This window comes from Xenopus laevis, chromosome 3L (assembly GCF_017654675.1).
Source record: "Xenopus laevis strain J_2021 chromosome 3L, Xenopus_laevis_v10.1, whole genome shotgun sequence".
Lineage (NCBI taxonomy): Eukaryota > Metazoa > Chordata > Amphibia > Anura > Pipidae > Xenopus > Xenopus laevis.
The window spans coordinates 23,758,899-23,773,819 of NC_054375.1; the positions used below are offsets into that span (position 1 = coordinate 23,758,899).

At 40.2% G+C, this 14,921-nt stretch overlaps 2 protein-coding genes across 2 annotated transcripts; both read right to left on the bottom strand.

The window, feature by feature from the left end:
• Positions 1 to 566: 566 nt before the first annotated feature.
• Positions 567 to 2,828, bottom strand: LOC121401094 (serine/threonine-protein kinase N2-like). Its single transcript, XM_041585468.1, has 7 exons — positions 2,484 to 2,828; positions 1,833 to 1,895; positions 1,563 to 1,639; positions 1,338 to 1,480; positions 1,100 to 1,207; positions 918 to 998; positions 567 to 799 (listed from the first exon to the last, which is right to left on the bottom strand). Exons 1-7 carry the CDS (start codon positions 2,555 to 2,557, stop codon positions 599 to 601), a joined length of 747 nt encoding a protein of 248 aa, XP_041441402.1. The 5' UTR covers positions 2,558 to 2,828; the 3' UTR covers positions 567 to 598.
• Positions 2,829 to 3,924: 1,096 nt separating this feature from the next.
• Positions 3,925 to 5,029, bottom strand: LOC121401090 (serine/threonine-protein kinase N-like). Its single transcript, XM_041585463.1, has 2 exons — positions 4,706 to 5,029; positions 3,925 to 4,165 (listed from the first exon to the last, which is right to left on the bottom strand). The coding sequence occupies exons 1-2, from the start codon at positions 4,911 to 4,913 to the stop codon at positions 4,041 to 4,043; spliced, it is 333 nt and encodes a 110-aa protein (XP_041441397.1). The 5' UTR covers positions 4,914 to 5,029; the 3' UTR covers positions 3,925 to 4,040.
• Positions 5,030 to 14,921: the final 9,892 nt, after the last annotated feature.

Consider the following 14,921-nt stretch of genomic DNA (forward strand, 5'->3'; position numbering starts at 1 on the left):
GGTGGTGCATTTTCCCAACTCCAGCCTGCAAAAGACAAACAATATAATTTGAAATGCATTCCTCATATTTTACTTTGCAATTGATATTCCTGAAACCCTATAATACTTAGGGGCACATTAATCACAAATTGGGTGGTTTGTTGAAATAAAAATATTGACTAATTGTGGTTGCAACTTTTCCAACAACTTGTGATTACAAATCATTGGTTTCCATGTATTTTTAAACAATTTGTACAGTTGTGATTTCTGTTACATTTGGGGTGAAATTTATGGTTGCTTTCTACTTGCCCAAATGATGAAGATACACTTCCATTGGTTTTCTTGGAATGTGAACAGGTTTCAGCAGCCTGAGAGTTTTTTGTGATTGTTTTTCTCACATATACAAAAACCACAAAATTAGAATCATCTCTTAATATTCCCATAAAATCCACTTTGCCCCGCATGCACCCAATATGGCTGCTTCCCATACCCAGCTCTGCTCTGATTAGTGCCCCTGCACCCATAACTCAAGGAATACTAACGCTAGGCACTTCTTGTTCTGACTTGTGCTTTGTGTATTTTTAATTAGGTCTTTTCTTACCCATCATCCCCTTTGGACTTAAAATGCTGCATAGTTAAAGTCCAGAAAGGCTTCATCGATCTCGCTTGCCATCTCAGCAGGGGGTCCTTTGGGCTGGGTCAGATTCGCAGACAGCTTGGTGAATTCCTCATCGAAATACCCCACATCCTCCGGTCCATTTAGGCTGGGTACGAACGGCGCTGTTACGTTCTTCTCGATAATATCATCCCAGACAATGCCCTGCAAAATAGGCACCATAGCAAATGTTCATTACTATAGGTTCATCATTAGACGCTGCGGATAACAAAGGACTGTATCTTTTGGATAATTATTTGGACAATACAGACAGGGGACTTACATTAAAGAATGGATGTTCTGCTACATCTGCGGCATCCCCTGGGGTGGAACCTAGCCTCTCCTCAGGATTCTTCTTCAACAGCTACAAGAAGAGAAAATAGCAGTTACAGTGACAGAAGCTTCAGGGAACTCAAGGGAAAGTGGTCACTGATTATAATAAACTGAAAGCTCAGCGCTACTTACCTGTGATATGAAGCTTACTGCTTCGGAGTCCAGGGATGAGGGGTACTGTGGCTCATCCTCCACGATGGAATCGTATATAAAGTCCCTGTCGTATCCGGTGAAAGGTCTCTGAAATGATTCATGGGTATTTATTAGGAGGCCATGCTTTTTATACAGAGTGTTTAATGAGTATAGATAAAGAACAGTATTTAACTTTAATACATCCACCTATAGCTGGCCAGTGGCAATTTCTGCTTACCGTTCCGAGAAGCATCTCATAAACGATGACGCCAAGGGCCCACCAGTCGACGGCTCTTGAGTACTCCTCCTCCATCACGACTTCGGGCGCCATATAAGCAGGACTCCCAACCATGGTGTTGGTGCGGTCTCCATATCCAATGCCTTGATAAAAAAAGAAAAATTATAATTGTATGCCCTAAATGAGTTCCCTTTGCTCTGTGTAATAATACAAGGTGGCTCTTACCAGTTTTGCTCATCCCAAAATCGGCGATCTTGATGTAGCCGTCTTGATCCATTAGTAGATTCCCCGGCTTTAAATCTCTGTATTAAAATAAAAGGGAGATGTTATGACACATTAAAACTGCTGTGAAATAGCTGAGCCATAAGCCAAGCTCAAAGAATTCTGGTTCCTGTTCTTTTCCCTACCCTTAGCTTTCCAAGCAGTGACTTTCAACCTGTAATTGTCCTGCTACTAAATTGCAACAGCTACAAATCCCCCTTTATTAACTCTTACCTGTGTATGACGTCCTTGCTGTGAATTCCTTCTAAACCAAGTGTTATACAAGCAGCGTAGAACCTGCAAGGATAAGAAAATGACATTTGATTATTATATGGCGCATTCATAGAGGAATCTTAAAGGGGTGCTTAACTATTATATTATAGAATGGCTAATTATAAGCAGCTTTTCAATTGGTCTTCCTTTTTGTACATTTTATTTATTTGTCTTCTTATTCTGGCTCTTTCAGGCTTTTAAATGGGAATCACTGGCCCCATCTAAAAAGCAAAAGGTACTGTGCACTGTCAGGTAACAAATGTATTGTTATTGCTATTTTTTATTACTCATCTTTCTGTTCAGACCCTCTTCTCTCCAGGCTCTTATTCAAATCGATGCATGGTTGCTAGGGTTATGTGGCTAACTAATTGCAAACTGGAGAGCTGCTGAATAAAAAACTAAATAACTCAAAAACCACAAATCATAAAAAATTAAAACCAATTGCAAATTGCCTCAGAATATAACTCTCTACATCATACTAGAGATTAATTCAAAGGTGAAAACCCTTTACTATTTAGTGTAACTTACCTCTGCCACTATCATTATCCTCCCCTACTCCTCAGTCTTCTATAACTCTGGGACAAATATCCACCTACTTTCATTTATACTTACTTGGTTGTCTGTAGATCAAAGTGCTTGCTCCTCATCAGGTGGGTTCTTAAACTGCCTCCTGCCACAAACTCCATGATGAAAAACAGCTGGTTTTTGGTGCTGAATGTTGCGTATAAGTCCACTATAAAACTGTGTGGATTCACCAACTGTCCAATTTGCTTCTCTGTTAAAATGCTGAAATATAAAAGAGAAAATGAGTCCGGCACAGAGTAAATTATCTTGGTAACAAAAGCAACTGGGTGAAAGGAAGGGAAGTGAAAGAAAAGTATATAAAATAGAAAAGATTGTGAGACAGAAAGCGACTGCTCCAAAAGCAAAATGAGAGGATTATGGAATCATTCCCCATGAACTTACTGTTCTATATCATCAATGGAGTCGATGTTGTCCTTCTTGAGCACTTTAATAGCGCAATAGATGTTTGCTGGAAGATACTCTACTAGTAGAACCTGGAATTAGAAAGTGAGTTTAGTGTCATTGTTACCCTGTATATGCTGCTAAAGATCCAAGTCCTAATTAGAGACTGAATCAGTTACCTTGCCGAAGCTTCCTCTGCCTAAAACCTTAATCCGGCGAAAGTCCTTTGCTGTAAAACTGCTGAACTGTAGCTCTCTGAAAGGGAATAACATAAATTGTGTTTTGTGCAGCTTGAAAAACAATGTATATCTATATTAATAATGTATGTATTTATGTCTTATATTGAGGGGTTGTCTTACTGTGTCGTTTCAGCCTCCTCTACTGTCATCTCTTCAGCCTGAGAATCCTCTGGAATGGGGCTGTAATCGCCAGGGAGAGGACCCATCGATGTTTCAGAAGAGTCTTCTTCTTTCTCAGGAACTTCACTATTGGGAAGAGGTCATTGAGGTACATGATTAGTATAATGCAAGTTTATAGTAGAAATCAGTCTTAACCGCAGCCTCCCATATAAAGTGTGAGTTTACCTTTCTTCCTCATTCTGTTGTTGTTGTTGCACTGGATCTTCTTCAACAACAGATTCTGCCTCTTCCTCAGCCTCCTCATTTGTATCTTCTACAGGTAAGTCCCTTTAAATATAATGACGGGTTAGTGTTTATTCTAATTCATTTTTTTTCCCTTAGTGATTTATAAGCTTCACGCTATCCTTTTTTCTTCCCTTAGCAAATACATTCTCCATAATCCTTAATACTACAGCACCCCTAGCCATAATTCATAGATGGCACTGTACAATTATGTATTGTGGAATCTCGCGGCCAAATGAAGGGGCATCTTACCACCTGTCCTCTTTTTTTATGCCAATCATTTCATCTGTTGGTACCTTACTTTAATTAGAATAATATTCCTGTTATTGTGAAGATATTTTTGTTCTTATTTGATGAAAGTATGGGATAGGGATTTAATCTCTAATAAACTCCAAAATATCCTTACCTGTCAGATGGTTCTCCAGGCGGCTGTTCTGTCTCTGGAACAGGTTCCTCAGATGATTCATCATGTTGATGCTGCAAACAAGAGACAGGCAATTATTGAATGTGGCTTTACATGGATATGATAAGGGCAGTGTTTGTGTCCAAGAAATTAATGGTGTCAATGTAATATACTCACTTGTGATGAATCACTGGCAGGGTCTGAAATGACCTGAACCTCAGGCGCAGTGATCTCTGGTGCAGGGAAGTTGACGTCGGTGTCCCTTGTAGTCTCCAGAACTGCATCTGAAATATTGCAAATAAATTTGAAGGATATTAGGATTTTCAAATACAACATTCTTGAATCTAAGGCTTAAGACCTTTTTCTTGATTTGTTAAGATGCTGCCAATGAACATTGTTTTAAAATATAAATTTAAAGGATATGAAGGTCATCTATAGTTCAATCTAATGGTCCACATCAACACCAAAGAATTGGACGGCACTCCGATCAAAAGGAATACAGGTTTATAGCATACTCCTGCAGGGATCCTACGCCCAAGGATCCCTGCAGGAGTATGCTATAAACATGTATTCCTTTTGATCGGAGTGCCGTCCAATTCTTTGGTGTTGATGTGGATCTTAGCAGTGGGGATGCAGCAGACAGAGCACCCGATAGGAAACATATGAAGCAGCTACAGGGAAGATGAGCTTTGAGCAGTCCTTTTGTTTTTGAGCTCAATCTAATGGGGGTCAACCTAATGTCCATGAAGAGGTAGTGTATGTGATGTTATGATGACACACATGTAATGCCAATAGGAAAGAGGCCAGAGACTGTTATATCTTACCTGGAGAATTCTCTGCTTCCCTCTGAGCTAGCTGCACATTGAGCTTGTGGAGAGAGGAGAAAAGGGCTTTCACCTTCCTCTCACTGATGTTCCTCAGCTCCTTCACTTGGGCTTTGGTCTGTCTGTCCTTGGTGACAAGGTACAGCTTTTGCGCCCCTGCTGCTATCCTCATCTCCTTCCGGATGTCTCTCAGCAGCTCCTGCTTCATACCTGAAAAGCAAATACTCACCCAGGGCTCACAAGCATCAAAAGACTGATTGATGTCAACAGTCTATAGAGAATAGGGAACAAAATCAAGAAAAAAATGATTGAAATCCTCCCAAACTTTAATGAATATTGAACAATTATATGTGATATTTGTGAAGAACATCAGAAAAGTGTTTGTCAAACAGGTTTGCAAAATATTTCTTGTAAGCTGAGGAATTTCTCTTTTGCAGTGACAGTTCCCCTTTATATCTGGTGGCAAGGACTCTAATCGTCAGGCATGAAACAACGACTTTATATTTCCATCTGTCTTACCTCAGTGTGCCGGTGCCGGTGCAGGATGTTGCACAGTTTGGCGCCCATCTTGACGCTCCTGTATCAGGAAAAAAAGGTTGGTATAAGTCACTGCTTTAGTGGAGATAAAGAATACAAATGTTTGTAGCTGCTGGTAAATGGCAAGCTCAAGACAAGCACCTCTCTGTAACTTTCCCACTGCACATATTAACAATGACCTGCTCTTACCATGCATAGGACATTCTAAGAGAACTAGCCCTTAAATTAAACTATTATTTAAACTAATATCATTAAACTATTAATTAAACTATTTTAGTTGCTTATAAATGTACTTATACAAGTGCTTATTTGCTGCTAGTTTACCCCTGGAACTATATCAGCATGACTGTCGCACTGTGGGAAGCCCAAATATTGCTCCGGGATCTCAGCCCCTGACTCCCAAATATATATATGTGGAAATTTTAAAGACTATTTGTAGCTAAAAACTACAATAATCATTGTCTTTAATATGTCCCCCCATCCCAGTGTCTTTATCGGCTCCACTAAACCTTGAATTCTGAAATAAAAACTTGCTTTCTGTATCTGTCACAAGTCAAAGGTCCACCCAGACCCTCCCCTTTTTCAGACAATCCCCTCCCATTTATTTGTTCCACAAATCAGATCATTATAACTGTTAGCCCCCACTTTCCTCTGGATCAGCTAGCAGTTACACAGGTTTTATTTAGACAAAAAGGTTGAACTTGATTTACGTGTGTCTTTTTTTCAACCTCATCTGCTATGTAATAAATATTACCAGAGGGATAAATTTAGGATCCCTACCTTCCTCCTGATGACCCGCAATGGGTTGAGCAGGTTGCTGTAATTTGTCTGCTCTTGATGTAAGTTGGTAGTCTTTAAAAAGACTGTTTTTTTTCTTCTTTATCCTCTTCTTTGTCGCTTTTTGGAGTCGCTGCAAATCGCTCAGATCACTAAGATCGCTCTTAGTATTTCATTTTTTTGGGGAGAGACAAAAAGAGATTGTGAGCCAAACACTCTTTGACACATAAAGCTTTGAATACTGTTTTTCCCTTTCTCTATTCTTCCCAGTTATACTGCGCTACTGAATATGTTTGCTGCTCCGAAATAACCAGTAACACCAACCAGTTGGTGCAATCAAGACCCTGGACACCCCTGCCAACCAAGTGTGGGTCCTAGTGACCCCAATGTACTTAGGGGACTGTACAGACTTATGGTTAAAAACAGCTGAATATTACTGCCGTATATTACTGGCAGGGGACCTACTCTGATCAGTTCCCTGCACCCATAAACACTAGGGATGTTTATTGTAGGAATTTATTCTTCTGATTTTTGCTACTAATATTTCCATTTTGGCCCTTCCTTACAAATCATCCACACTAGTGCTGATGCCAGGGACAGTTGCTTATTACAGTTTCTAGGATGAGTGGTACCCTTGACACCAAATGAAGCAATAAATAGACAGGGAACATTAAATACACATTGCATTAGAACTACAACTATGCCGCAGGGGATGCTGGGAATTGTAGTTCAGCTATGGCTAGAGAAGAACAGGTTTAGGCTCAGCGAGACAGTGATTTGTGTTGCCTTTCTGTTCCTTAGCTCTGCACTACCCACTACAGGTCTCACTACCCCTAGCAATGGAACACGGGCAGATTTTGGGCACCTTGACACCCACAAGATTTAGTAGATTGGGGGGCAGGGCTGCCATCAGTAACCATTTTTTAGGGGAATTAGGCCCTAGGGCTGTATTACTGAGTAACTGTAGGGATTAGCAATTCAACATTGTTTTATTAAATAATTCCCCTAACATGTACCTATTTGCCTCCCACAGCCGGGGTATTTGAAGGAAAAGTGCATAAAACGTACTAAAAACAAATTAATGTTTTTTTTATAGAGAATTTAATTAAAAGTAGGGAGGGGTGTGTGTATGGGTGCTGGATTTTCATTTGGAGGGGTTGAACTTGATGGACTTTGTCTTTTTTCAACCCAATCTAACTATGTAACTATGTAACTCAATTAAATGTAGTTACATGTTAAGGTTGGTACATAAGAGCAATGGAGAAACCGGGGGCCACTGGGCAAATTTCTAAGGAGCCTGTCAATACTGGGCACTAGAATAGAATTAGGACTTTTATGACATAGCCCAGGGGTCTCCAAGTGTTATCTTTTTATGGGGTCCCAGTGGAAAGAAAGTGTATATTTGCTGCTAGTCCTTCATAACTGCCAAATGCAGGGTCTGTGTCTCCCAACCAGCACGAAGATTAAAGGAATCTCCCAAGCCCATTTTAGGGGAATAATCTCCAAATTACCTAAAGTCAGTAAAATGATCATCATCTACTAGTCTGGGGGGGTGTCACCCAATTATTTCCCTTCTTTTCTTACTAAAATAATGGTTATTTGGCCAAATAATCTCTCAGAAGGAATTTACACTTAACACAGAGCCAACCAACGGACTAAACCAACTGTCAAATCCCTGGGTATGATGTCTCCTCTCTTCTATGGGACCCTGCTGTATGTCCCCCAATCATTTGCTAGCACCCCCAAACTGTCCCTATGGCACGTGCTTCTGCTTCCCACCCCTAGTTCCAGTACTTGGATAAAGGGAACATGTATTTAGCTACAATGTTGGTACAAAAGAGCAGGACAGATACCCAGGGGGCAGATACCACAGGACAGAGGGGCAAAACTCTAAGGAGCCTGTCCGTACTGGGAACACTCTATGGTGTGGTACAGGGGTCCCCAAATGTTACCTTCAGTAGAAAAGGTGTACAGTATATTTGATTGCAGCGCTGCATATTTGCCAAATCCTGGGTCTGTGTCTCCCAACCAGCACTAAGAGTAAAGGCATCTCTCAAGCCCATTTTGGGGGACAATCCTCTAAATTCACTAAAATCAATGAGAACAGCAACATCCACTAGTCTGAGGGATGTCACCCAAATGTTTACCCTTTTTTTTTTTGTTAAGAAATGGGTTATTTGACAAAAAAATCTATCGGAGCAAAAGTACACTCACCTCTCTCTCGCAAAGTCAACCAACGGTCTGAACCAACTGTCATCCTTAGGGGGTGAAGTCACCTCTGTTCCCTGCTCTTAAAGGGGAAGTGTACCCTGTTGATTAATGAGGTTTATATGGCAATAATTTACCATTAGATGTGCAGTACATACCCAGCTTATTATGGACACGGAGCTTTGCTTTGTATGTTTGAGTTTGAGTCAGTGCAGTTTCTGTGCTTTATATCTATCAGATCCATTCATTCATCACTGCTGCTAAGTCTAGTGTAACCTGGGGGTCCTTTCCTTTACCTGAATAGTGGGTAGAGATGGGGGGTTACACTACACAATAGGAAGGGCTTTGTGCTTAGTAGGTGAAATGGTATATACAAGGTATGGATGGGGGGGGCAGGTTCTACTAATAAAGGGGCAGATGAGTGTTTAAGCAGCACAAATCATTCATTACTCTGGCAGTGACCAGGCTGCTTGACTGTTGGACCTGTACAGAGAGCCCACTCATTTCCCAGCATAGGTATTCTTCTTTATTAAACACTGTTTGCTCATAGCCTGTACAGAGAAATACTATAGAGCTGTGCCAGTATAGTTACTCTTCTATAATAAGCACAAGCCAGTAGGAACAGCCCCCTAAATTCCCTTACAGCCTGTACAAAGAGATACAGTAAGGGGGTTATTTATCAGAGGTTGAGTTTGTGAGGTTTTTGTTTTATACCTCAAATAAACTTATAATTCGAATGTGTGCTTATTCATAAAAAAATAAAAATACAAATGTAAAAAACGTCTGTCTGCATTCAGGGGGAAAAACCCGATTAATCATATTATTGGGCAAAAAAAAACTTGAATTGCTCAGTTATTGAGTTTTTGAGCACAGAGCACTCAAAAAAATTCAAACATTGTGAAGGCTAAAAACATATTCGAATTGTTCAAGGGACCTCTGCCATTGACTTCTACATGACCTCGACAGGTTTTAGCTGGTGTATTTTCAGATTTGAGCTATTTCTAGCTTTGGTTCATAGAGTTTCCATGAAAGTCATATACATATTTGCATTTACGATGTGCAGTTCAGTAGACAATTCCCTGTATCTTTGTGCACAGCCTGTACATGGAGAGAAAGTAAATTAGGGCAGTAGAAATAGTAACCCCCTTATTGACAGAACCCACAGGGTTAGTACATGGGCAAGATGGCAGCAGGTCATGTTTCAATGGGCACCTGGAGCAGGAGTGCTGCGACCATGAGGCAAGATGGCACTCGACTCGCTCCGACTCTGAATTTCCCACTTATGTTCATGAAAACTAATGCGAGGCAAAGTTGGTACTTCAGAGAGAACCTACAGAAGAAATGCCCTCCTGGCTGTGGAGAAGGTGGAGCTACACTTGCTTCCTGCCCCCTAGCTTGCACCCAAAGTCTTGTGCTAGAAGTTCTCATCAAGAACATAGTTCTCATCAAGTGTTGAACAGACTGTAGTGCAAGATTGTGTTGTTCCATCCCAAGTGGATTTGTTAATTGTGCAGACGTAACACCATATCGGCATGTTCCAAGATATGTCAGACAGAGATGCGTGGCATATAGATTCAACATGCATTAGATTGCTGGCTATTCAATTTTTCCTTTTTTTATTTATTTTTTGTATTTCAATAGCGTATATTAAGCAACATTTTTATTACATGTTAAAGCATTCCGTATCATATAGTTGAATAAATGGAAAAACATGTTTCTATTACCTGGTTAAAGATAGGGAATGAAAAGGAGATGAGAAAAGGGGAGAAATAAGAACGAGGAAGGCTAGCAACATTTGCAGCAAAGGTATAGGATCCATTATCCAGAAACCCATTATCCAGATATCTCTGAATTATGTAAAGTGTGTCTCCCATAGACTCCATTTTATCCAAATAATCCAGATTTCCTTTTTCTCTGCAATAATAATTCTGTAGTTTGTACTTGATCCAAACTAAGATATAATTAATCCTTTTTGGAGGCAAAACCAACCTTTTGGGTTTATTTAATGTTTACATGCTTTTCTAGTAGACTTAATGTATGAAGATCCAAATTACAGAAAGAGCCATTTTCTGAAAACCCCCAGGTCCTGATCATTCTGGATAAGAGGTCCCATACCTGTACATGTATTTGTATTGCAGAAATCGTATTAACAGAAAAATTCATCATATGGACTGACCATTCTAGTCATTGGGAGATGTAATCTGATTCCTGATGCACATTAAGTCTTGAATCTATTATCCTTCTGTTGGATTTTGTATTTATGTAACTAACTATTCTTTGTTTTGTCTTGCAGGTAGAGAGTCCAGTGCTGCCCTGTCTCCTAATAGGATTGGTAAGTATTATGTATAGATGCTGTCATCTCTTCTATTTTACAGATTTCTGATGTAAGGCAAGATGAGCTTAGGGAATTGTCTGTAACTGTGGGATCTTGTGTGTATAGTAAACAATGATTTTCTGTAACTGTGGGTTAACATAAAAAGTAAGGTTTTATCAGTGATTTACATGGTAACATAGTAGGTTAGGTTCATAGGCGGATGGTGATTTTTTTATTTGGGGAGGCTAAAAAGTGTTAAGTATATAACTGCAATGACCGTTAACATCCTAGGCTCAAGGTGGCCATACACGGGCAGAATAAAGCTGCTGTTATGGGTCTTTTAGACCGATTCAGCAGTTTATATGGCCATGTGTGGGGGCTGCCGACAGGGTCTCCCGATTGATATCAGGCCAAAAATCGGCCAGATGTCGATCTGGCAAGTTTGATGCGGTCCTGCGCCCTGTCTGCCCACATTTGCAGCATTGTAATCTGATCGCTCAACCAAACGTTCAGATTCACCCAATATCGCCCTGAGGTTAGTGGGCATATTGGGTTAAGATCCGCAACCTCGCCAAATTTTTAGTGGGCAGATTTTATTGTGTATGTCCACCTTCACCTAAACAATTTTTTGTCACACACATGTTGATAACTCTTTTGTGCTAAAGCAAAGATTCTGTTAGTAGCAGTGCAGGGTAACAGAAATATCCAATACTTTTAGTGTTGTTGGTCCTTTAAAGTTGCGCCTTTTTAACTACATTCAGTCCTATAGCTCTCCCTCTAAATAGATGAATTCCATACCAACAGCTACCTTACACTTTTTTTCAGTCCCCACACTTATTTTGCATTTTTCATCAGCCCCTGCAATAACCCCTGCAGCCAGACAATCTTCCATACACCCCAGCAGAACTATATCATCCCATACAGACCCAAAAGATCCTGACCCAAGACTTTTCACTCTGTAGCTCCAAGACTCTGCTTGTTTAGGTCAGTATTAGGGAATTTTATAGAAATCCAAGCTTCATAACAGTTAGGAAAATCTTGCAAACATTTCAGCTCCCATATATCACAAAAAAATCCTATCTACAGCATAGCAGCTAAGTTAAATAAATGAATATCTGGGGGCTTATTATATTATTAAGTTACACTACACACCTTCTCCTTCTATCTACATGAGTTTCTCTGCTCAGTGATCCTCCGTGTAGTCCCGCCCCTTGCTGGGCGGTTCTTAACCTTCACTGGGAAGGAAGACAGGCAAGAGTAGCAGAGTCTGAGACAAAGAAGTTCTCCTTTGCCTGCAAGGTGGAGAACACCATGGCTCGATTATTACGGTATTCTACTTGCATACCTATTCCATTCACTTGTTAACCCTCCCCATAGAACTCTGACATGCATTGCCAGTTTATGCTTTTAACTTGTTGCGTCCCTCATGATTATGAGTCAGACTCCCGTGTAGCACAATACTGTATGCTTGATTAAATTTACAGAGGAATTTGGTTTGGAGAGGCTTAGCCTCCCCAAGCCTTCATTAAAATCCGCCTATGGTTAGGTTGAATACTCATTTTCTGCTGGATATTTTGCGACAACCCCTAAGCTTAGCTTCTCAACAGCTGCTCAGAGCCTACTGAGCATGTGAGTGTCACAGACACTTCCAAGATGGTGACCCCCTGTGTTTGAAGTCCTGGATCATTGCTGCTATTGAGAAGCCGAAACTTTAGGCTGGTTCAATATAGAAAATACGGCATTTTTCACTATATTAATTCTTAGGGTTTAGTTCTCCTTTAAGTGTAAAGGGGCAGGGAGAGTGTGTGATTATATATACACTCATTATACATATATACAGTATATTCATTGACCCTTACCCTTACAAATTGTCACATTAAGATATTAAGTGTTCCCTCTTACAAGTTATCCTTAATTTACTAATTGTTGGAGTTTGACTGTAGGCAGGACCGCCATCAGAAATCGCAGGGCCCCATATGACAAAATTTCCTGGGCTGCGCCCACCACAAGCCCCACCTTCAGGTCCGCCCCCCACCACACAGTAAAAAGACAAAAAAAATATTGGTGGCTAGAGTTTCCACATGTTAATAAAAAATAAAAAGATATTGGTGGTCAGGCCCCCCCCCTAAAAAAAACATTTGTGGCCAGGGTCCCCCTATTAAAAAAATATTGGTGGCTAGGACCACATGAGAAAAAAAAGTTGGTGGCCAGCCCCCCCCCCACATTATAAGAAAATTGTTGGCTAGGGCCCCTTAAATGTGCATGCCTTCCCGAAGTCAGCAGCTCTCAGAAAGATGGGGGGCCCGACTAATCAAGTAAGTGTGGCGTGGCCGGGCCCCCCTTACCCTCGGGGCTCCCTACAACTCTCCCCCCTGTCCTCCCCTGATGGCAGCCCTGACTGTAGGCCATAGTTACCTCTACACATTTGTATATTCCTGTAGTACAAATATAGCCAATCCATGTGTCACATCAATAACTGAATAAGTGAGATACCACCAAATGTAAAATGACTGTACATTGCACTTCAGAAACGACATATATTTCTATTTTTTATTACACTGTTATTTTTTACACACGGTTTCCCCTTGAAAGATTTTCACATCTTCATATTCCTAAACAAGGACTACATTTCTTACAAAGGGAGTTTAGTTTCATTAAAATTGGTGGCGGAACTACATCCCCTGTAGGGATGTGCAGGTTGACCTGAAAGGGCTTGAGTTGAAATTTGGGTGCCTGCTGCGGGTCTCGGTTTTTTGCGGCACTGACTGGGGAAGTACACTACTCCTCTGCTTTGGAAAATTTTGTCTTCAGAAGCTCACAGAAGTAATGTTCAGAGAGGGGTGAGATGCAGATTAGGGTCGGGTGCAGGTTGACCTGAGTATTTATTAGGCATTTTTTATAGTTTTGTTTTAATGGATGTTATTATAGGGATGCAACTTGCCTGGTCCATGATAAAACACTTGTGCTTCAGCACTGTACCCTTTAATCATACTGGTAGACTAAGGTTTGGAATGATTTGCACAAGAGACAAAACTTTAAATTATTGCTGGAAAAAGTCCTTAAAAATTCTTTTGGGTAACCGGATTCCTCCATACATTTTCTAACATATGGAACATTAACTTTACAGTGGGTTCATGTGTAGGGCATTATAACAACTCTATTAATTAAGGTTCCCTGGACTTGTGTAATGTATTTGCTGCAACATATATACGTCTATTCAACCTTAAATATCCCGCCGTATGCAGATTAGCCTGACTGAAGACCTCTAACGAAGTTGCGCTAGGATTTGCTCGCTTTGCCGAAATAACGCTACAGAAAATTAGCCACCGTTCGGCGCCCTGGACGCAAATTTAAATGTTAGTAATTTAGTGCTGTCTGACCGAATTTTCACCTGGCAAAGTGTTGCGATGACTGTGAATTTTCACCGCTTAGTAAATTTACCCCTAAAGGTCTTCTGCATTCAGCCAATTATCAATATATTAAAACAGGGATTGTTTTGTCCATATATTGCAATACAGTGAATAACGGTCTTTCCGTTATTTGGCTCTCCATACCTCATTTCTACTAAAATACCAATTTATTACATCTAAGTTAGGGTCAAGTACATGGTACTGTTAAGAAAAAGGAAACCATTGTTAAAAATGTGACTTATTTTAATATAATGGAGACTGCCTTCCTGTAATTTGGAGCTTTCTGGATGACCGGTTTCCAGATAACGGATCCCACACCTGTATATTCAAACTGGCCAAATATGTCAAAGTCATCCCTGGTCTGGCCAGTCCTACACTCACTTCATTATACTTCTTTATTATATATTTTACACAGGGACTAAATTATACCTGCAACTGTATGTATGCTGGGTGAAAACAAACAGCACCCTAATTTGCACATTCACAGCTAAATTTGCATCATTTGTAAACTCAGTTGGCCAGCAAAGTCACATGACAGTCAGGGGTTGGAGAAACAGTTTTAGGGATATAGATTCCTTCTACTGCACCTCTAATAAACAGATCAGGAAGGTTTAGGGACACTAAAGCCAAACATAAAGCTGCCCCATTGAGGCCTCCAGTGCACTATAGAAATTGACTTAAAGGGTGGTTCACATTTAAGTTAACTTTTAGTATGTTATAGAATGTCTAATTCTACGCAACTTTTCAATTGGCCTTAATTTTTTTTATAGTTTTTGAATCATTTGCTTTCTGTATTATTTCTTTATAATACACAAGAGCCGTGAATATCCTGTAAATTATATCTGTATAAAACTGAAACTTGGGTATTTTAATTAATAAAGTACCCCCGTTGCAAAATATAAGGATATTAGAAGTCACTGTCAGCCTTGTGCTTTTATATGATCATGGAACTCCATGGCAATTAATAATA

Bases quoted from the DNA above. Each gene is read 5' to 3' on its own strand.
- LOC121401094 (XM_041585468.1), bottom strand. From the start codon at position 2,557: ATGGAGTTTGTGGCAGGAGGCAGTTTAAGAACCCACCTGATGAGGAGC. The intron at 1,208-1,337 runs GTAAGCAGAAAT...GAATCATTTCAG, and splicing joins ATGAGATGCTTCTCGGAACG to AGACCTTTCACCGGATACGA. The intron at 800-917 runs GTAAGTCCCCTG...CCTATTTTGCAG, and splicing joins CAGAACATCCATTCTTTAAT to GGCATTGTCTGGGATGATAT.
- LOC121401090 (XM_041585463.1), bottom strand. From the start codon at position 4,913: ATGAAGCAGGAGCTGCTGAGAGACATCCGGAAGGAGATGAGGATAGCA. The intron at 4,166-4,705 runs GTAAGATATAAC...GCAATATTTCAG, and splicing joins GGAAGCAGAGAATTCTCCAG to ATGCAGTTCTGGAGACTACA.